This window comes from Pseudoliparis swirei, chromosome 7 (assembly GCF_029220125.1).
Source record: "Pseudoliparis swirei isolate HS2019 ecotype Mariana Trench chromosome 7, NWPU_hadal_v1, whole genome shotgun sequence".
Taxonomy (NCBI): Eukaryota; Metazoa; Chordata; class Actinopteri; order Perciformes; family Liparidae; genus Pseudoliparis; species Pseudoliparis swirei.
Genome location: NC_079394.1, coordinates 1,189,823 through 1,212,670, shown reverse-complemented (window position 1 = coordinate 1,212,670; position 22,848 = coordinate 1,189,823). Strand labels below are relative to the sequence as shown.

General features: G+C 49.8%; 2 protein-coding genes and 1 long non-coding RNA gene across 3 annotated transcripts; 1 reads left to right on the top strand and 2 right to left on the bottom strand.

Moving 5' to 3' along the window:
* Nucleotides 1–77: 77 nt before the first annotated feature.
* Nucleotides 78–8,553, bottom strand: erap2 (endoplasmic reticulum aminopeptidase 2). Its single transcript, XM_056418544.1, has 8 exons — nt 8,529–8,553; nt 7,060–7,139; nt 6,779–6,962; nt 6,519–6,675; nt 6,241–6,425; nt 2,482–2,622; nt 2,144–2,225; nt 78–1,690 (listed from the first exon to the last, which is right to left on the bottom strand). Exons 1-8 carry the CDS (start codon nt 8,543–8,545, stop codon nt 1,544–1,546), a joined length of 993 nt encoding a protein of 330 aa, XP_056274519.1. The 5' UTR covers nt 8,546–8,553; the 3' UTR covers nt 78–1,543.
* Nucleotides 8,554–9,169: 616 nt separating this feature from the next.
* On the top strand, nt 9,170–10,930 carry LOC130197128 (uncharacterized). The gene is made up of 2 exons (XR_008832384.1): nt 9,170–9,242; nt 9,696–10,930. It is a non-coding gene; the product is annotated as an uncharacterized LOC130197128 (long non-coding RNA).
* Nucleotides 10,931–10,998: 68 nt separating this feature from the next.
* rgmb (repulsive guidance molecule BMP co-receptor b) lies at nt 10,999–20,872 on the bottom strand. Its single transcript, XM_056419641.1, has 3 exons — nt 20,351–20,872; nt 15,045–15,598; nt 10,999–13,001 (listed from the first exon to the last, which is right to left on the bottom strand). The coding sequence occupies exons 1-3, from the start codon at nt 20,466–20,468 to the stop codon at nt 12,261–12,263; spliced, it is 1,413 nt and encodes a 470-aa protein (XP_056275616.1). The 5' UTR covers nt 20,469–20,872; the 3' UTR covers nt 10,999–12,260.
* Between the last annotated feature and the right edge of the window lie 1,976 nt (nt 20,873–22,848).

The following is a 22,848-nucleotide window of genomic DNA, read 5'->3' as shown; positions in this document are numbered from 1 at the left end:
TGCTCGCTTCCTATTGGTCGTTGCTACTTTAAGGGCGGGGCCTATTACACACACACACTAAACTGAACCGTAACGCGCTCAACCGGGTCCAAAGGAAGCTAAACTCCACTTTTTAGTTACTCTAAAACAAACGTATGAACTGTCAAATAAATGGTTTTAAAAACGCACACACTTTTTTTTTACTATACTTTCATTGTTTTATGTCCATGATTCATTGCCTGGAGCCCAACTCTAAATGTTAACCCACATGTCTATCCTTAACCTGGAGCATAAGTCGTAACCCCTAAATAAAGTTAAGATGATGAATACCAATTATATGTACAAACAAAGACACAGTGGTTGTATTCCACACAATAATAATGTTCAGCAACACACACAAAGGTGCCAGCAGGTACAATGAATAGTAAATACCCAGCTAGTAGTCTATTTAGTCTAAAATACTTATGTAACCCCCGGCCCATGTAGCTCTGTACAATATACGATGGGCGGGTCCTGGGTTGTGTTTAACAGAGGGACGGTGCAGCCAACTGGTTCATAAGGCACGCCACAGCATCTTTATTCACTAAACTAAACTAAACACCAATCCCCGTACAACGAAAACCCACAAAATGTATATAACTCGCTCTCTCTTCCTAAGAACCTCTACAATACCACAAATACAACCACAACAAATATAATAAATATCACAAATAAAACAAATAACACAAATGCACTCACACCAACCACCCCCCCGTTGCAGGCCGAGTCGTTGTGGAGATCGTCGTGGCCTTAAACGATCGTGACCGTTTCACTTGTCCACACAAGCCTAAACAAACGGGCAGTGAAATGTCTGTGAGTCCTCACGATGTGTTGGGAACGGGAAGTGAATAACGGGAAGGATTGTCTGACGGGATAAGAAGCAGCAGGTCTGTAGCAGCAGCCTGGGGAACCAGCTCAGCTTCCTTGGTGGTCGTCTCCTGACTCACAGGAGCTCCAATGTGGCTCATCCGGCTTTCCTGGTGCAGATCAACATGTGTGAAGCTACATGATAATCACGAGTAGCGATTAGCAACGCTACTATAACATTTAGTCACTGGCAGCATTCAACACACTGATCGGTACCTGGTGTCAATCCTACAGGCAGAACTATTGGTCAGCCCTTTGACGTCCCACCATGACGTTGACGCAGCGCTACAGCTGTTGCTGTCACCTATTCCACCACCATACCTCCGTTTAGGCCACGCCCCTCTAACTGATAGTGAAGCTGGATTGGCTGTTGCTCTCCCACACCAGAAAACAATGACCACCGATCACCAACTCAATTAGAAATTTAAATAAGCAAAACTAAATTAGAAAACTCAAATATTAGTATATATATACACCTTATTATTATTATTAGTAACTTTATCAAAATATATTATCAGGGCTACACTTATTATATACAAAACTATCAGCTCTTCTGTGGTATCGAACACATTACTATAAGCAAAGAAACGAAACTTAAAACAAAAACGTATCCCCTCTGTGGCGTCAGTTAACCGCCGCTTCTCTTTTTTGCCGTCCGTCACTTCAGTTGTTTGTTCAACCAGCTCCTCAGAGTCTCAAGGTTCTTCTGAAACCAGCGGACATTGTTCTGCACGTTGTCCAGGGTAACCCGAGCTGCTCTCAGCTGAGACGCCTGATCTTTGATGGACTCAAAGAACAGCTGCACCTGGGAACACACAGCCGACATTTACTGCAACACCAACAAGCACACAACTGAGACGTACTCCCCAACGAGTTAAATTACTCTTTCTGTTAAAGCCACGATTATCTTTGCTAAAGTGAGCACAGGTAATAATGCTTACGGTTTTAGATATTTCTTTTTAGGTCAGTACGAAACTATTTTACAACGAAAACAACTGGAAATCCTTGTTGAGAGTACCTCTGAGTTACCGTGCATTACCCATAACCCCCCTCTCCCCACGTTCAGTCTCTATCTCGACGCTGTCAAATTGAGGACAAAAACTAAGAAAAATATTTTATTTTTCTAGTGCCATCTCTCATCACCATCACTAATATTATTAATATTGCCAATACTAACTAATACCAATGTTGACATATTGGTAATCTCTAAATTTCCTTGTAGAATAGAGATACTTTCAAGATGTAAGAGTGCATTTACTTCAGTGAGTTCCTCTGGAGAGGAGAACTGTCCTGTGGTGCTTATGAGGATGTTTCTAATACAAGAGGAGCCCAACTGGAACCTGTGGGGCAGAACAACAACAGAGGACACTCACAGGTTAGCATCTCTTCCTCTAGCTCTGTTATTTCTGCTACCCAATGTTTTAGTTAAATCCGGTCCCTATAAATAAAAAACCTGTTCCACAGGTTATCGAATGGCATGGAGCCACTAAAAACACCAACTTGAGCAATTCTACTTGGTAAGAAGACATTGATATGTCTTAAAAAGCAAAAGGGCATTTTCAAAGCATCATATATTTGACTTCATATCAAACTGACTTTTGAACCAGCGTGTCCCAGTTCGTTTTGGCAAAGGTCCAGGCGAGCTGATGCCCCCACGGGTTCCTGGCCACCATCGTGATGAGAGAGGCCAGGTCCTGGGATCGGACCACCTTCCCTTCAAGACCCAACTCCAGCAGTCTGGATCACAGGAACACACAATGTAACCTGCTCTAGTGACGCCCCAAGATGTTTCACGAGACACACAATACAGATTGGATATCTGTTGGCTGTAGTACCCCATGTCTGCCACATGGGGACAGTATTAACCGTGTGAAGATGCATTGGGGGAGTCGACGTACCTCAAGATTCAAGATTCAAGATGTTTTATTTGTCACATACACACACAGGGTGTGCAGTGAAATGAAAGTGGCAATGCTCAGCAGGAATGTGCAAGGGCAACAAGTACACACTATTTACAATAAAAAACAACACAATATTTACAGTAAGTGTGTGTGTGTGTGTGTGTGTGTGTGTGTGTGCCTAAGAGGGGCAGTTGTGTGGGTCTATGTGGGGGTCCTGGTGAGGTCGGAGTTCACAGTCCTGATGGCCTGAGGAAAGAAACTCCGTCTCAGTCTCTCTGTTCTTGCAGCGTGACTACGGGCGCCTGCCTGACCGCAGCAGCTGAAACAGTCTGTTGTTGGGGTGGTGAGGATCCTTCATGATCCTGCCGGCTCTGGTTCTGCACCTCCTGGTGTACAAGTCCTGCAGGGTGGGAGTGTAGTTCCAATAGTGCGTTCAGCCGACGCACTACTCTCTGAAACCTTCCTGTCCTGAGCGGAGCAGTTGCCAAACCAGGCTGTGATGCTTCCTGTCAGGACGCTCTCTACAGCTCCAGAGTAGAAGGACTGAAGGATCCTCTGGGAAACTTTAAATTTCCTCAGCTGCCTGAGGTGGTAGGCGCTGCCTTGCCTTTCTCACCAGAGTGTCTGTGTTTGTTGACCATGTCAGATCCTCGGTGATGTGGACTCCCAGGTATTTATACCGCTCACCCTCTCCACAGTAGTCCGTTAATCCCCAGTGGTGAGTACGTCCTCTGTTGTTGTACCCTCCTAAAGTCCACAATCAGCTCCTTAGTTTTGGTGACATTCATGATGAGGCTGTTGTCCTGGCACCAGAGTGACAGATCAGCAACTTCCTCCAGGTAGGCCTTCTCGTCGTTGTCGGAGATCAGGCCCACCACCACTGTGTCATCCGCAAACTTGATGATGGTGTTGGAGCTGAACCTGGCCACACAGTCATGTGTGTACAGGGAGTACAGTAGGGGCTGAGGACGCAACCCTGGGCTGATCCTGTGTTCAGGGTGAGGGATTTGGAGGTGTGTCTGCCCACCCTGACCACCTGTGGCCTGGCGGTCAGGAAGTCCAGGATCCAAGCACACAGGGGTGTTCAGTCCCAGCTCAATCAGTTTGCCGGCCAGTCTGAAGGGGACTATGGTGTTGAAAGCTGAACTATAATCAATGAACAGCAGTCTCACATAGCCCCCCCTCTGGCTGTCCAGATGAGAGAGTGTGGTGTGCAGTACCTGGGAGACAGCATCATCTGTGGATCTGTTTGGGCGACAAGCAAACTGCAGCGGGTCCATGGAGGAAGGGAGGAAGGCGCAGATGTAGTCCTTTATCAGCCTCTCAAAGCATTTCATGACCACCGAGGTGAGGGCCACCGGTCGGTAGTCATTCATACATGCTGGAGAAGCATTCTTGGGCACAGGGACAATAGTGGATCTCTTGAAGCAGGCGGGGACCACGGACTCAGCCAGGAGAGGTTGAATATTGTGGTGAACACTGGAGCTAGCTGGTTAGCACAGGTCTTCAGTACTCGCCCAGATATGCCATCTGGACCTGCAGCTTTCCTGGTGTTCACCCTCAACAGAGCCCTCCTCACACTGTGCTCGGTCACAGAGAGTGTGTGTTCGTCCCCAGCGGTAGAACTCACCTCGGCTACGCTAACGGTGTTGTTGTTAGCGGCGAGCTAAGCGCTGTTGTTGCTAGCCTCAAACCGTGCATAAAATGAGTTCAGGACGTCCGCTAGGGATGCGACGGCACGCACCATAGGGCGGGGTCTGCTCTGGTAGTCTGTGATAGTCCGTAGCCCCTGCCATAGGCGCCTGGTGTCGCGCTGCTCCATCTGTGATTCCACTCTGTCTCGGTACCTCCTTTTGGCCTCCTTCACCGCCCTCCTCAGTCCATAGACCGCTGCCTTGTACTCGTTCATGTTGCGGATACAAGACCGGAGTTATAGGCAGCAATGCAGGCGTTCACAGCTTCACGGATGGATCTATCAACCCACGGCTTTTGGTTAGGAAAGACCCTAACTTTTACCGTGGGGACGATGGTATCCGTTAAGCGTTGCTATGAGGCTCATTGCTACTTCCAAAACTCGCTGGCGTCACTGGAACTGGATTGGATCATGTCCCAGTCGGCGACACGCAGAGCGTCCTGTAGCTCAGCCTCTGATTGGTCAGACCACCGCTTCACGTTCCTCGTCACTACCGCTTCCAGCGATCTTTTGCGGTATCCGGAAGCAGAAAAATGGCGGCATGGTCTGATTTTCGAGCGGAGGAGAGAGACAGCCTTGTAGCCTCTCTTGAATGGCGTATAGCAGTGGTCCAACGTTCTTTCCCTCTGGTAGCACACGTAATGTGCTGGTGAAAGTTCGGCATGACTTTTTAGGTTTGCCTTTAAAGTCCCCAGCCACCACCACAGCGCGTCGGGATACTTGTTCTGATGCCGACATAACACATCATGTAGGTCCGATAGTGCTACGTCGGTGTCCGCTTGTGGTGGTATGTGACGGCTGTGGTGATGACCGAGCTGAACTCCGGGGAAGGTAGAATGGGCGGCATGAGATCGTCAGATGTTCCAGGTTCGTGAGCAGGAACGAGAAAGAGTCTTAATGTTCTTGGGGTCGCACCACTTGTTGTTAGTCATGAAGCAAACCCCTCCACCCTTAGATTTACCAGACTCTTCCGTTCTGTCTGCACGGAAAACAGAGAAGGACTCGGTTGGGCATATGACTCGATCCGGCACCAGCAGGGTCAGCCAAGTTTCCGTCAGACAAAAAATATTACAGTCCCTCATGTCCCGTTGGAATCTGATCCTTGCCTAACATCATCCATCTTATTTTCCAGAGACTGGACGTTAGCAAGAAGGATGCTGGGCAGAGGTGGGCGGTGGGCTTGAACTCTCAGTCTGTTCCGAATTCCGCTCCGTTTCCCTCGATGTTTTCGTCGTCTTCCCGTAGTAGCGGCTCCACTGTTGTTGATGTGGTTCGCTCGTACGATCTCTGCCGGCCACGCTGGATCGATGGAAAAAGTGGACAAAAACCCTTGTTTTGCGCAAAAGTTTATGTCCAAAAGTGTGCTGTGGTCGTATGCTGTTAGTGCCGATGTGTTTGTGGCAAAGAAAACATTAAAAATAAACACAAAAACTAAAAGAGCGCACAATCTCCGCGGAGCTACTTCGACGGCGTCTGGACACAGCCGCGCCATCTTCATCAGCTGTGCAGTTTGTTGGCGTCTCTGCTGCAGGTCAAGGCACACAGGATTTTGCTTTTCTGTGCTGCAAAGAGGGAGACGTTGTACGAGTGGAGGAGCGACGGCCAGCCGCGGGCGTCCCGAGCTCCGACCGAAAACACGGTCTCCGCCACGTCGGTTGGCAAGCGAGGGTGAAGACGAGCAGAGATGCACACGAGCGATACGATGAGACGTCACGCAGGGAACAGCTTCTGCGTGTTGCATTAGGATTCAGACGGACATACCCGAGTGTACCGTTGGACCGAAGCCAGTCTTTGAAGCTCCGCTTCGCCCGCTCCAGACAGGGAGGGTCCTCCAGGTGGCAAGCCAGCGACAGGACCTTTGACCTCAGCCGCCGCTCGGACGCGGAGCCGTCGTCGCTCCACGTCTGCCGGTCGACGATTGAACGGAAAAATCGCAGGATGTAGATCTTCACACAGGGAGAGGGCGCTTTACATGAAATTAAACCGCACTGCATTTTCATAAAAATCAAACTTCATTTGTGTACTTCTTATCTTCTTACCCCCAGGTTGCTTTTTACATCAACGTCATTCCTTTTCTCAATCATCTGGTAAAAGGCCTCCAGGTAGCTTAGTCCGTGGCGAAGAGGCACAGTGTGCGTCTCCAACTGCAGGTAACCAATCAGGTCCAAGCCTGTATCGAGAGACAGGTGACCTGCCCTTTGGAGACATGCACATAATATTTAGAGGTGGAGTTTCAGGTGGGAGAATTAAAGCTGTTTTGTTGTCTCAAAAACACACACACACACATACAGATGCTTACGTGATCAATTGAAAGGCGTTGTGTATGAAGTGAGTCCTGTCCTTGAAGCTGAGAGCAGTGTGGTTGTCCCTCAATAGTCGTGTCATCTCGTCCCAACCACCATCCTCATCATGAACCACGTAATATCTCGTCATGTCCGTGTTTACCTTCATCCAGCGGACCTCCTCTCCGATATGTACACTGTCTAAAGGAGACGGAAATAGCAAGAAAACAACACAATAAAGAAGCTAAAATGTAGATGTGCATGAATTATATTTCACATGTTCTCTGGTCCCCGTCACCTGTGTGTGTCGTCATCAGGTGTCTGTGGGTAGTGCTGGACGCGTCCGTCTTGTATGTCAGGGGGATTTTCCAAAGGAAACTATACATGAAAAACAGAGTAATATTAAAACATTTTAAAGTTTAAACTTGAAAGTTACTTTAGATCAGGGGTGTCAAACTCATTTTCACCGTGGGCCACATCAGCATCATGGCCGCCCTCTTAAAGGGCCGGAAACACTTTATAAACTCCTCCAACATATTGTTAAATTACTCTCTTTGCATTTGATTATTGTTTATTTGAGTGTAGAAATATTGTACATAGGAAAATGTCTCTAATATTACAACATAAATCCATTTAATTTGAAACCTTCAAAATAAAAGCCTGTGACATTTTTCTTTAATTTCTTTAAGAAAAAGGGATCACATGTCTTTCAAGCCATCAGCGGCCACATAAAATGATGCGGCGGGCCAGACTTGGCCCGCGGGCCTTGTGTTTGACACCTGTGCTTTAGATTAATTAAAGTGTGTCGCTGCAAAAACAGACACAAAGTAGAGGAGCAGCGTGCAGTTTTAGTACAAGAGTCAACGATGTTGCACAGGTGCATGTGGGCGCCCGCCGCTGCTGCCGGGCTCAGGAAGCGGTCCTGCCTCAGCAGCAGACGGGGCCCTTTCCTCCTGACAGTAACCAGAGGAATTCCTTTCTGCACAGTCCAAGTGTCCATCATGGCCGCCAGGTCCATGTGCTCGCCTGCAGACAGGTACTGGAGGAGACGACACATGCAGCAGCATCCAGGCTCAGAACTCTTCCCGAGGCTCGGACTCCCTGTGTGCTCGGGTCGGTTGGACTGCTCCGTCCATCCGGAGACTAAATCATTGGCAGGTCCTTATTCATAAGGCTATTCTTAACGTACTTCCATCTTATCTATGCAAGTTAATTCATCAGAAACATCTTGGAAGCTACCGTCTCCGCTCTGTGGCGTACGCTCGAGGCCTCCGCTCGCTCTCCGTCCTAACGTCCGTCTAGAAATGTGAGAAAGGGGATTTAGGTTTGCTGCTCCTGCGGCGTGGAGTCAGCTGCAGACTGATCCGGGTCTCCGGGAACCGTGTTTCTAAAAATATATTGAAAGAGTTGGAGGGAGGTTCATCTGGTTGTAGATGTTTTCTTTGATGGAGGTGTGTGCTCCTGTGTGAACTTGAGTCTTAGTTTGGTTTTTACTCATACTGTGATCTAAAAGAAAAAAATGTGCACGTGTGGGACCCCCCAGCCTGGAGGAGTGGCCGTCACGTGACCGGCATGAGGACAGGCTATAAGAGAGGCGACAGCTGCAGCAGCAGCATGCCGACAGCCCAGAGCAGGCCCGGAAACACCGACATTACAGAGCAGAAACTAATGGTGGAAGAGTGTTGTGACACGTGACCCCGTGCGCGTGCGTGTAAGCGTACCTGACAGAGTGCTGTCTGTTCAGGGTTCATACGGTCGGTGTCTTACCTCAGGGAGCTGATCATCAGCAGGTGTGTCTGTCTCCTCCTGTCCTCAGGCTGTCCTCTTTATGAAGTCCAGGGGGGGGGGGGCATTTGTTAGTATTTAAGGTCACAACAATGTGACTTGTCAATCCCCCATCATGCATTGCTCCTGGGCTGCAAAGCCTTACGCCAGAGGTGTCAAACTCATTTTCGCCGTGGGCCACTTAAAGGGCCAGTGTAACCAACACTGGATAAACTACTCCCAAACATATCGTTAAATAACTGTCTTTGCATTTGATTATAGTTTATTTGAGTGTAGAGATATTGTGCATCAGAAAATTTCTCTAATATTATAACATAAACCCTTTTAATTTGAAACCTTCAAAAATGAGGAAATGTTCCTTCCTGTATTCTTGTTGTTCTTAGTTTGTACTCTAGGTTGAATGCACTTATTGTAAGTCGCTTTGGATAAAAGCATCTGCTAAATGACATATGATGTCATGTCATGTAATAAATGTATAGGATTATTTTTTTCACGAAAAGGTGATCATATGTCTTTCAAGCCGTCAGGGGCCACATAAAATGACGTGGCGGGCCGGATTCGGCCCCCGGGCCTTGTGTTTGATACCTGTGCCTTACGCCACGCCCTCAATCCGCCCTCAGTGAAGCAGCTTCACTAACAGACATGGCGGACACACACAGGGTCTACTCTACCTCCCTCTCACCTGCTTGTGGACAGGTAAGAGCTTTACATATCCAAAATATATCTTATTGTATTATTATAAGTATGTTTTAGTTCAATCGTTGGCAGTTGGAAGTCAAGACAATGTTATTTATACAGCTCAACATCACACATTGTCTCAGAGTTTTGACTCATTAAACAGCTGCTATCTTTAAGTTTTTATATTAATATTAGTACTCAATATGTTGTTGAGATTTCATCACAATCAGACAGTTTTTTAAGATTGCAACAATGAATATATACATAGTTGTGATGTCCATGTTTAAAGTTATGTTCTTCTCATACTCTAAAACAGAACATTTTTTATTTTTCCTCATATCGACAACTAGTTTACATTTCATCCAAGTCATTCATTTATTATTTGAAGCCAGTGCCTCGTCTTCTGTCCGTTAGCGACAGACTGCGTCCGCACGCACACGTCCTCTCATGTTGCCCTCCACCATCTCTTAGGGGGGAGAGGGTGGCGTGCTTCGGCCCCTCCTGTCCACCTGCCAGGTGGGAGGCTGGTCTGTGTGGTGAGTGACCTCAGGAGGGGGCACCTCGAGGTCAGCTGGAGGTCGCCATCAAAAGGCCACGTGTCCAGCAGCTTTGCTTTAGACGGAAAGCATCGTGGCAACCAGGGATTGGCCGTCCTACAGCTGCTCGGTGGGTCACAGAGGTCGCCTAGAGGGCACCAGAAGACACCGAACCACCTCATCGGGTCCAACTGCAGCTGATCGGGAATTTGCTTCCTGACATCTCTCCTCCCAAATAGACTTTTTATTTTAAAATTGTAATACATTTCTATGATTACAGATCATGAAGACAAGATCAAGAGACCGGAGGTCACATGTTCACTGCAGATCATTCAGACAGATGCTGTTCCTGTTGTTGTATCTCCAGATGTTGACGTGAGGACAGTGGTGGTCCTGGGGGCGAGGCGGCTTCTCATGGAGCCGTTTGTCTCAACACATTGAGGACCACCTACGCTGTCATTAAGCAGAGTGATCTGCGTGACTTATTTGGACCATCAGCGAGATAATAACCAGGTCTTCACTCACCTTCACAATGTTGTCTTGCAGTGTGGAAATGTATTTCAAATCTGAAATTATATCCTAAGCAATGTATATGACATGTCAGATGCTTGGAAGTAAAGAGCTTCCGATGCATCGCGTCACCTGGAAAAGAAAACTTCCCCTAGTGGGAGGGGAACTCCTTCCTGCAGGGAGGATCTCCACGTTGGAAGAGGTTGAGCAGTCGTCCCACAGCTGGCGTTATGATGATGGTTTTACTCTGAGGTTTGTGTTGGAATCTCAAGGATTAAATGGGAAATGACCCACCGTCAGCATCACAGGAGTAACAGGTCTCACATGCTTCAAATCCTCTGTGGCGCCCTCTTCTCATGGACACGTGCAGGTGTTACCGACTGGCGGTTGAAAACCGATCGTCTACGGGGGAACGCTACCTGATCGAAACCTCACCTCAGACAGATGGGTTCATGCACACGCTCTTCAGTGTGTGTGTTCAACTTTAATCCTGAATTCCCTCGAAACAAATTGAGGGGGAAACTTGAGTCAATATATAATTTACCAATTTTAAATGGTGTATGTTGTTTTTATCTTACTGTTGAATGTGGGTAAACATGTAAACATGAAGTCCGATTTGTTTAGACTTTATTGTTTTTTAAATAAAACACCTGCAGTTTTCTCCATTTCTTTAGCGCCTTGAATAACACACTGACATAGCAACAGAGCGCCACTAGGTGGCAGTACAATCACATCTGACATTCTTTTTAATTATCATCCAACAGCAAGAATATGGAGCTTAACTTCCTCTACAGGACACTACGTTCATAAATAAGTTAAGTATTTCAACATTGACCGGCCACTCACACACGATGAAAGGTCACATCGCCAACAACGGAGATGAAGCTGATGGTGGTCAACCGAAGGGGCAGAATTATACAGAAAGATGCATGTTGAAGAGGCCACACACACACACACACACCTCATTTGCAGGGTGATGTCATCACTCCTACGTACTCCAGTAAGGAGCAGCTCATCGATTCTGGTGGTAAGAGTAAAACAGTCGACAGTAGCAACTTTAAAACCATTTGAGTGCGAGGAAGAGGAGGAGGAGGAGGCGGAGGGTGTTTTGATCTCCTTTGTACATACGAAACCATTCGTCTTTGGCTCAAATTAACACAACACAGAATACAGAGCGCAGCATCACGAGCCGCTCACATCACAGCCTCGTGGCCAAAAGGTGGGAATTCCTCTGACGTGATTTTCAGAGGAAATAAAACACATCCAGGTATGTCACGGACACAGCCGCGCACACACACACACGCAAACATATTTGAAATCAGGACTGAGGAACAAGAACAAAGTCTTACAGCAACAAAATAGTACGGATGGCATTTGACAATATTTATAAAACATTCAAAAGAGACCACTTCACATTAACTGAATTAAAGATGAGAGGCCGAGTTAAATCCACTACTGGAAGATTTTAACAAAAATGATCGCTCCTAGTATTCCACAGACTTTTACATTGAAAGGTTCAAAAATCTAATTATTGATAGTCTCCAAAACTTGAGCCATTGGAGATCTCGGTGGAGGACAGTTAGTGAGGGAGAAACACTGATGTGGATTTGCTAAAAAAAAAAAACGAAATAAAGTGCTTCTGTTAAAACAAACATCCTCTGTCTGAGGTATTAAAGAGAAATCACATCAAATGGCACAACAAAAAGAACTCTACGGCACTGAAGACAAGCTATTTACAGTTTGACGTTTCCACACCCTCCCCCGCCTCACAGGTGTGTCCCGTGTCGCATCTAAAGCTGAAGACGCCGTGTTGTTCCCCAGAGGGCTGATGTTGCTCAGACACCGTCAGCGTCGCTCGTATCTCGTGCCGATCGCACTGGTTCCCAGTCGCTGTCCGACTTGCCGTTTCCACACGAGAGCAGACAGAGCGACGCATCGGCGCCCAACCAAACTCCCCAGATCCTCCCCCCCGGCCACGCCTCCCACAGCGTCACTTCGACGCCCCGCCCAGCGCGCACAGCAGCAGCAGCGCCAGCCGTCTGATGGGCGGACAATCCGAGTGCAAGCTGGAGGAGGCGGCGCCGCGGGGGTAGATCCTCCATCTCTCCCGGTGTGGGTGGAGGCTCTCCATGTCCTTCTGGGCGCTGTACGCCGCCGCGGTGAAGTTGGCGTCCCCGGTGGTGAGGAGATCAAACACACAGGAGTGGAAGTAGATGTCCTGCACGTCCAGCTGCTCCCTGCAGCGCTCCTTCGCCCCCTCCACGCTGAAGAGCTGCGTGGCGCCGTGCGGCGAGGAGAAGCCGGGCCGCCGCTGGAGCTGCAGGCCGAGCGCCGGAGGGGCCGGCGGCGGCAGGGGGAGGTGCCCGGCCCGGTCGATGCGCTCCCCTCCGGGGCAGCCGTTCAGGCACAGCTGCAGGTCCTGGGTGGCGTCGTAGGCCTGAGAAAGCTCCTCCGGGATCCGCACCGCCAGGGTCAGGTAGCGGCCCAGCTGGCGGACGATGACGGTGACGCCGATGTAGCCGGCGTGCAGCTCCACGTGGCGCCCCGGGCTGCGCTCAGAGATCCACAGAGCGCGCACCTTCCCGGTTGCACCTTCTGCGCCGGCGGACACGTGGATGGGGTCGCCGCTGCTCACCGTCCCGTCATCGAAGGCGGCGGGGAGGTCGTCCGTGACGGCCTGGTAGACCCGCTGCTCCGTGCAGCCCTCATAGGGCTTGAAGATGATGGTGATCTACAGAGGGGGAGGAGCATCAGCTGAGTCATGACGTCATGACGCTCTTGATCCACAGGTCACAGATCCAAAGTTATGTCATTAGATGACAAACACAACTTCTAAGGAGATGAGCAGAGCAAGACGACTCGCGGCCGATGGGAGTCCGGTAGTTAATGGAATGAAAACGATTTGGAAATATTTTCGGTGATTTTCTGCTCGTCTTTGTCGTCTCCGACAGTCGATGAAACATCTTCATTTGATCACGGACAGACTTTACTGACATTCATCGACTAATCAACAGAACGATCTGCAAATTAATCGTGAATGAGAATAATCTCGAATGAATCGATGAGGTAATCGACTAATCTGAGACTACTTTGAGAAACCAATTTAAGAGCGTCACTTTTGGTTGGAGAAAGGTTCAAAACATTTAAATCAATCGATAAAAAAATTAACAGTCTAATTGAGAAAGAAAATGGTTACACAAGCACACACACACACACACACACACACACACACACACACACAGGCCACTGACTCATCACACTGCATTTGAGAAATGACTAAATTACTTTTTAACAAGTAATTTGACACAGCTAAGCAAACATGCTGACAGAAACACTCGGACACGGACACACACACACACACACACACACGGCTCCGGTGGTGGCTACAGGGTGTGGTGTGAGCATTACGGTTAGCACTAGCATCAGAGTTCCGGTGAATAGCTGCTTTGTTCACATGACAGCCGTGAGGAATGAGGCCTGGCAGGCCATTAAGCCTGGAGGGCTGTTAATGTATGTGTGTGTGTGTGTGTGTGTGTAATAATCATGACTAATAACTTGCCCCACCTCTGACACAAGGTCAAACCTTCAGCTCCACGGTGTAGCAACCCTACTATTTGCTTAGTGTGTGTGTGTGTGTGTGTTTCTGTGAACACACACATGACTAAGTGTATGTAAGGGTGTGTATGTGTTTTAATAATTGAAGCCATCGACTGAGCCGGAGAGGGCAGATCATCGGGGGAACATCAACATCGCTTCTTCACCGCCACAAAGATCTCCGTGTGGCTCGCCGTCCATTTGGCGCTGCGTGTGTGCCTTATTGTCATAAAGGGATAACGACCCCGAGGACACACACTTCTTTAAGCCGAGGGTAATGAGCGCCACTTATGAGACACACACACACACACACACACACACACGAGTAAACAGTAGGTCCTTTCACACATCTCATTCCATGTTGTTAGGCTGTATGCCGGTATTATCAGAGTTAGGTTCAACACTGCTTCAGTCACAAGAGACAAGTCACGAGATGGAGCGGTTAGCCTCTCACCTGAGAGAGAGAGAGGGAGAGCAGGGAGAGAGAGAGGTAGAGAGAGAGAGGGAGGTAGAGCAGGGAGAGAGAGAGGTAGAGCAGGGAGAGAGAGGTAGAGCAGGGAGAGAGAGAGGAGAGAGAGAGGTAGAGCAGGGAGAGAGAGGAGAGAGAGAGGTAGAGAGAGAGGGAGAGAGAGGGAGAGAGAGAGAGGGAGAGAGAGAGAGGAGGGGAGAGAGGGAGAGAGAGGTGAGAGGAGAGGAGAGGAGAGAGAGAGAAGAGAGAGAGAGGGGGAGAGAGAGGGGGAGAGAGAGGGAGAGAGAGGTAGAGCAGGGAGAGAGAGAGGGAGAGAGGTAGAGCAGGGAGAGAGAGAGAGGTAGAGCAGGGAGAGAGAGAGAGGGAGAGGGAGAGAGGAGAGGAGAGAGGAGAGGAGAGAGGGAGAGAGAGAGAGAGGAGAGAGAGGTAGAGCAGGGAGAGAGAGAGAGAGAGGTAGAGCAGGGAGAGAGAGGGAGAGAGAGAGGTAGAGCAGGGAGAGAGAGGGAGAGAGAGAGGGAGGAGAGAGAGAGAGAGAGAGGGAGAGAGAGGAGAGAGGAGAGGAGAGGAGAGAGAGAGGAGAGAGAGGAGGAGAGCAGGGAGAGAGGAGAGGAGAGAGGGAGAGCAGAGGAGAGCAGGGAAAAGCAACTTAGAGGTTAGAGCAGGGAGAGAGACAGACAGACAGACAGACAGACACACACACACACACCTCACCTTATTGGTTGCCGTGGCACTAGAGCCAGTTACCACGGGAACATTCGTGACCTGTACCGACAGATAGTCATTATCGATGAGAGGCCACGCCCCCTCCACCTTGCAAGTCTGGAAGCTGTCCTTAAAGGTCCTCAGGTGCGGGTCCCCGAACAGCCCGCAGAACAGGTAGACCGGCCGGGAGTGCTCACGGGCGTGGCCTTGAGCGTGTGCGTGTGCGTGGGCGTGTGCGTGTGCGTGTGCGTGGGCGTGCTGGGTGCGGCTGTGGTAGCTGCAGGGCTCGTGTGGGACCTCGGGGTGGGTGGAGGACGTGGGCCCGTCTCTGGAGCAGTTCCTCTGGCTCATGAGGTCGGAGATGCCCAGCACGGCCGAGTGGAACACCAGATTCCCCCGGCAGGACTTGGCCGTCCTCTGGGTGCAGGCCGCGTACGCTCGCAGCGCCTTGCAGAAGTCGGTGTGGAAGCCATCGACCGCCGGCGTCAGGTGGAAGGTCAGGGAGACGAAGTCGGTCGTGCACTTCTGGATACGGCACTGAGGGGTCGCCACCTGGCACTGACCTACGGGGCAGACGGCAGGAACATTGTGAGTGAAACCAGGACGGGGATCGTCATGGCGACAGGGGAACAGTGACATCAGCTCTAAAGATCATCACACGTCTGATAGTGAGAGACGGATCCATCCAGCAATGCAAAGCTCACGTGCGCTCAGACAGCTTTGAACTTAACGACGCTACCCGTTACAATCCGACCCAATAAACTTTGACAAAGAGCCGTCGGCTGGTGTAAAGTCTCGGTGCATCAGTAGTGCCGCTCTGAGGGAGCAATAAACATGAAGAGTCATAAACCAAAGAGCAACCAGTGAAAAGAGATAAAGAATTATTTTTCCACAAGAATTGAGATAGCACGTGTCCTCCAGCCAGGGAGCACAGAGCGAGTAGAGAGACAGGACAGAGTGTAGAGAGAGAGAGGATGGAGTGTAGAGAGAAAGGACAGAGTGTAGAGAGAGAGAGGATGGAGTGTAGAGAGAGAGAGGACAGGGTGTAGAGAGAGAGGACGGAGTGGAGAGAGAGAGGACAGAGTGTAGAGAGAAAGGACAGGGTGTAGAGAGAGAGAGGATGGAGTGGAGAGAGAGAGGACAGAGTGTAGAGAGAGAGGACAGAGTGGAGAGAGTGGAGAGAGAGAGAGGACAGAGTGTAGAGAGAGAGAGGACAGAGTGTAGAGAGAGAGAGGACAGAGTGTAGAGAGAGAGGACGGAGTGGAGAGAGAGAGGATGGAGTGTAGAGAGAAAGGACAGAGTGGAGAGAGAGAGGACAGAGTGGAGAGAGAGAGAGGATGGAGTGGAGAGAGAGAGGACAGAGTGGAGAGAGAGAGAGGACAGAGTGTAGAGAGAGAGGACAGAGTGTAGAGAGAGAGGACAGAGTGTAGAGAGAGAGGACAGAGTGTAGAGAGAGAGAGGATGGAGTGTAGAGAGAGAGAGGATGGAGTGTAGAGAGAGAGGACAGAGTGGAGAGAGAGAGGACAGAGTGTAGAGAGAGAGGACAGAGTGTAGAGAGACAGGACAGAGTGTAGAGAGAGAGAGGATGGAGTGTAGAGAGAAAGGACAGAGTGGAGAGAGAGAGGACAGAGTGGAGAGAGGACAGAGTGGAGAGAGACAGGACAGAGTGTAGAGAGAGAGGACAGAGTGGAGAGAGAGAGGACAGAGTGTAGAGAGACAGGACAGAGTGTAGAGAGAGAGGACAGAGTGTAGAGAGAGAGGACAGAGTGTAGAGAGAGAGGACAGAGTGTAGAGAGAGAGGACAGAGTGTAGAGAGAGAGGACAGAGTGGAGAGAGAGAGGACAGAGTGGAGAGAGAGGACAGAGTGTGGAGAGAGAGGACGGAGTGGAGAGAGAGAGGACAGAGTGGAGAGAGAGAGGACAGAGTGTGGAGAGAGACAGAGTGAGAGAGAGACAGAGTGTAGAGAGAGGACAGGTGTGAGAGAGAGGACAGAGTGGAGAGAGAGAGGACAGAGTGTAGAGAGAGAGGACAGAGTGGAGAGAGAGAGGACAGAGTGGAGAGAGAGGACAGAGTGTAGAGAGAGAGGACAGAGTGTGGAGAGAGGACAGAGTGGAGAGAGGACAGGTGGAGAGAGACAGGACAGAGTGTAGAGAGAGAGGACAGAGTGGAGAGAGAGGACAGAGTGGAGAGACAGGACAGAGTGTAGAGAGAGGACGGAGTGGAGAGAGAGAGGACAGAGTGGAGACACAGAGGACAGAGTGTAGAGAGAGAGCAGAGAGTGTGGAGAGAGAGGACGGAGTGGAGAGAGGACAGGTGGAGAGAGAGAGGATGGGTGTAGAGAGAGGACAGAGTGGAGAGAGGACGGAGTGGAGAGAGAGGACGGAGTGTAGAGAGACAGGACAGAGTGTAGAGAGACAGGACAGAGTGTAGAGAGAGAGAGGACAGAGTGTAGAGAGAGGACAGAGTGGAGAGAGAGAGGACAGAGTGGAGAGACAGGACAGAGTGGAGAGAGAGAGGACAGAGTGGAGAGAGAGAGGTTGGGAATATGTTGACTGGATTCATGTTTATCTGGCGCTTTAGCAGAAGGAATACGCAGACGGACTCTTCTGTCCCGTCACACATTTGGGAACTCATTTCTCGGTCTGAACTTGTCATCGATGATTTATCTGTTGTTATATTCCTGAATGCAACAAAGGGTCAAACATCCTTTGACATCACAGATCCTCAGAGAGAGTTAGAGCAAGTGGGAGATTAGAGACCAGAGCTAATGCATCCGTCACAGTGTGCTCCTATTAGATTAGACCAGAGAGGCTCTGCAGTGTATGGGCGCGCACACACACACACACACACACACACACACACACACACACACACACACACACACACACACACACACACACACACACGCACACACACACACACACACACACACACACACACACACACACACACACACACACACACACACACACACACACACACACGCTCTTCTTTGTTGATTTACTTTAGTTGGGGCGTGAAGAAGTCGGGTCCCACCATTTGGGGGCAGTAGTGCTCTGCGTTGTAGAAGCCCGGGTTTGGACCCCCACTCACACCAAGCCTCAGAATCTCTCTGCTGCCTGTTAAATCCTGACAGCAGCCCACAGACACACAAGCAGAGGCTGGTCGATGCCGACCACCGCCGTCCGGACGCTCGAGCACTGAGGACACATTGTGTCTCTGCGCAGCAACGGCCTCCTTCTTCCCTCCCTATCTGCCCTGCAGTACCTAAATACCGCACCCAATCTAATCAGAGTGGGCTTATTCTCTGTCGAAGGGGTATCAGAATCATGAGCTGCTCGAAAAACACACAAAAGCTCTCATTCACGGACATGTTCCCAGCAGGGTGACGTAGCGGAGAGGAGAGTCGTCCCTGTAACCCAAGAACTCGGGTGCAACCCTCTGACTCCTCTAAAGGTTAAAACCTCTCTGGTGACTAGCTTCTGTCCCAGCTGACGAGCCGGGCCTTTGGCCTTCCTGTGAACGTGTCAAATAAAAAAGGAAGGAGGATTTTAATGTGAAGATAAATAATAAACGGCATCGTTGTAATCTGTTTGCTCTTCATGGTGGTGGTCTCCCTTTTGTGAAGCTGTCTTTTTAAGCATAGCTGTACTTTGAAAAGAAAATCCAATCCATGCCGACATGAGAGCCGTTCAACACGTCCACCCGAGCCCGGTCCGTTTCACCCCCGAGGGCGAGGATCGAATATTATAGACACAATAAAACAGCCGGCGATGCCCACACCACTCCCTCCACAACGTGAACCTCCTCTTCACTGCATCCGCCTCTCCCAGGTCTCTGCTTTCCTTTCCTCTCTGTTGTCAGATGTTTTATTTCCTTCCATCAGCACTATTCTGACATGTTGTAGAAGTATTCTACTCGGTTTTCGCCCTACGCCTTCACTCTCCAGAGGCACGCTCTCCACCGCCAGACAGAGGTCAAAAGATCCACCGGCCAAATCTCTCAGGCTCAGTTTAGCGATTCGTTGTCTCCCGATCCGGCAGCCTCTCTGATCTCTGGAGATCAGAAAAGGATCCACTGGGATCATCTCTCAACAGAGGGAAAGGCATGTGAAGTGCTTATTGATCACCTTGTTGTGTGTGTGTGTGCTCTCTCCCACACACACACACACACACAGAGCTCCAGTCCCACCAACGCAGCTTCACACTCGTGTCTCTTTCAGACACTCAGGAGCACAAACAGAAGTCAACAACTCAACGTCTGCCTCGCCGTCTGCACAGACACATGGAGCTGACAGCTGGAGCGGAAAGGAAATAAATGCCTTGAAATGTACAAGTGATAACAAATGTAACAACAGAGGGAATAATACGCATTCCTTCCAGGTGACGCACGTGTAGCAGGAGGTGCCAAGAGGGTCTTTAATGTGAAGTGGGTCTCCCTGTTCCCACCAGGCTGTGTGCCGAGGTGTGTCGAGCCGTGCTAAACTAATGACTGGAGGTGTGAGTGCTCAGCAGCCGACCCCCTGCACACACAGACGGGACTCCAGAAAGAGAAGCCGCTTGCCAGAGAGAGGACATTGTACTGCTGTTGAGTTTAAAACCAACAAACAGGATGGTAAATAAGTGGTCAGTGGCCTCTGTAGCCACAGAGGAGTCATTAGTGTCAGAGATCCTGACAGACACCTTTTCAGTGAACACTCTTCTTTTGTCTACCGATTGGTTTTCTTCTTCTGTCCAGCCTGTGGCTGACATTGGGCTGATTGAGTGTATTATTACACATTGTTGTGTTACCTTGTGTAACTTAAATCACTTTGATACCGTCTCTTACGGAGCATCGGATGCACACAATGCAGCCCTGCTCCTAACTGTGTGCTCATATTTACACTGGTTGTTTCAACACAGCTCGGAGTGAAGCTGTAATCTCTTCTGTGTGGACATTAGGAGAGATTCGCCTTCTCTCCCCCTCCTCCACGAGCCATTAGGGGCAGACAGGAGAATGACGGCCCAGGAGAGAGGAGGAGAAACTCGATCCGTGCTCAGACTGCTGCACTACCGCTGGAGAGAGAGCGTTGTCAGGCAGAGCCGGGCCCAACACAAGGATCGGCCCTGCCATGAACACAACAGCTCACTGATCACTCATGAAGAGGCCGACCTGTGATCACCTCTCAGTGCAGCAGACAATAGAAACACATCAGCAACGTGCCGGGGCTCATAGGAGCCTCCGCGCCGCGCGCACTCATTTATGCGTAAAGTGCGTAAAAGGACAGACACGCGGAGACACGCGCGCTGTAGCCGTGTTGGAGTGCAGTTAGTTACCGACGTGAGCGCCGCAGCAGAGAGCGATGACCAGCAGCAGCAGCGGCCGGAAGCGGCGCACCAGAGACGGGGAGGCGAGGCGCTCAGCCCCGCGGCAACAGCATCCGGCTCTCCCCATCCCCGTCCATGCAGGGCCAGGAGGGGAGAGGGGACGGAGCTCCAAAGGGCGAGGACGGGTGGTGTCCAGGCCTTCTTACTACCACTTCTTCCTCCTCTTCTTCTTCTTCTTCTTCCTCACTCTTCTCTCCTTCCTCTCCACCTCGGGTGCGCAGGGGCATTAAAACACAGCTGCTCCGCGGAATGCAGGGCGGAGGGGGCCGGGAGGCGAAGAGAGGACGAAACTAAGTACAAGTCACTCCGGCGACACTTTGACTTCCCCGGACGGACACGCGCACCACGTGATCCAGGTGCGCTCGCGCTCGGTCGGACTTTCGCCTTCTTGGTTGGGATCACTTTGTGTTCTCTCTTCGCCGCGAACACCCACAATCACATCCCTCTCTTCCTCCTCACCGTGCAGGCCGGAGTTTCTCCTCCACTCCTCCCCTTTCACTTTCTCCTCCTCCTCCTCCCCTCCAACAAATCAATAGAGAATCAACCGAACCCTGCTGGCAGAAACACCGCCTACAGAGAGAGGGAGGGAGGGAGAGAGAGAAGAGAGAGAGAGAAGAGAGAGAGAGAGAAGAGAGAGAGGAAAGATTGAGAGATAGAGAGTGGGAGAGAGAGAGAGAATGAGACAGAGAGGAGAGGGAGAGAGAGAGAACGAGACGAGGAGAGAGAGAGAAGAGAGAGATAGAGAAAGAGAGAGAGATAGAGAGAGAACGAGACAGAGAGAGAAGAGAGAGAAAGAGAGAGAACGAGACAGAGAGAGGAAGACAGAGAAAGAGAGAGAGAGAAGAGAAAGAGAGAGGGAGATAGAGAGAGAGGGAGGGAGGGAGAGAGAGAGGGGAGAGAGAGATGGAGGGAGAGAGAGGTCTAGATGATAATGAAGAGGGGAGATGAAGTCGTACCGGTTGGTAAGTTGCCAGTAGATCTCGGTGTAGATGCAGTGATGCTTGTGATGCTTGTGATTGTCTCCCCAGGTATTTTATTTGAAAGCTGCCATACTTCCTGATGTGGGCTCGTTTTTTTCTTTTCTTCTTGCTACACTTGTAAATAATACTATTAACAATACTATGAACCGAGGAGCTGTATTTAACCCCCGCAGCACTCATGATCAGCAAACTGCTCTGTGTGAAGATATCTGGAGTAATGTCGACCAGAGCGGAGAGGAATTTGCTCTCCCTCTGTGTTGTCATCCGAGCTCTGTTGACAGAGCCGTGCCGGCCGTGCATGCTCTTTAGTGCACGGCTCTGCATTACGGCTAATAACGCCTTCCCACCCTCAGGCAAACCCTGTTAGCTCTGTTAGCGCTGTTAGCTGATGGCTGCCTGCTGGTGGTCCTTGTGTGGAGAGCGGTGAGTCAACCAACAAGCTTCTGATCGCGGAGCCTGCAGCTTTCAGCCTCTTCCAAATATGGGGTTGCATTTTAAAAATGCATTTTGAAAAAGCTCTCTGGTTTCTTTTATCTCTACTTACATTAATCATGATGTACAGTGGAGGTCTGGATGGTGGAATATGCCGACTACCAACTCTTCATCCACTCTGTCATCTTCATTGTGTTGTTCCTGTGTTTTAATGTGTGTGTAATGATTCCTTCTGGTCACATGACATCTATGACACCTGTCCATCCTGGAGAGGGATCCTCCTCTGTTCTCTCCTCAAGGGTTCTGACCTTTTACCCTGAAGGGTTGTTTGGGAGTTGTTCCTGATCCGATGTGAGGTCAAAGGTCAAAGGTCAAGGATATCTATGTGTACAGATTGTAAAGCACTGAGGGGGATTTGTAATTTGTGAAAATGGGCTCTACAAATAAACTGAATTGAACTGAATTATTGTAAAAAAGCACACAATAGAGATGAGAAACAGAAGAAATAAACACAATGTAAAGGGAGCAGCTCTGTGAAATAACAACATGTGCACCTCCATCTTTACAGCGAACAGAACTCAGACAATGTAAACACCCCCAGGGGACAACGACAAGACGCACACAGCCTGCAGCCTGCAGCGCTCCCTCCCACCAGACACAACTCACAAATGAATCACTCCACACCCACTTTCTGGAGGCTGTTGAAATATGTTTTCATATTGCAACGATTTTAAACGTGATCCAAGTTCACTTTTCTAACTCGAGGTTTTGGAGTCAGACGTCTTCAAATAAAGCGTTAAAGCGTCTACAATCAATACTTTTCTTGTTCGCGTATCTACGCCGCGCTTGTTCCTTTATAGTCTGGACGTGGACCAGAACAAGCTGTAACTCTGTGCCACTCTGGCCTCACTCCTTTGCATGTGTACAGTTTGTTCACATGTGTGTGTGTGTGTGTGTGTGTGTGTGTGCGTGCGTGCGTGCGTGTGTGTGTGCGTGTGTGTGTGTGTCAAGTCCAGCTCCTGTTCACCGTTTCCA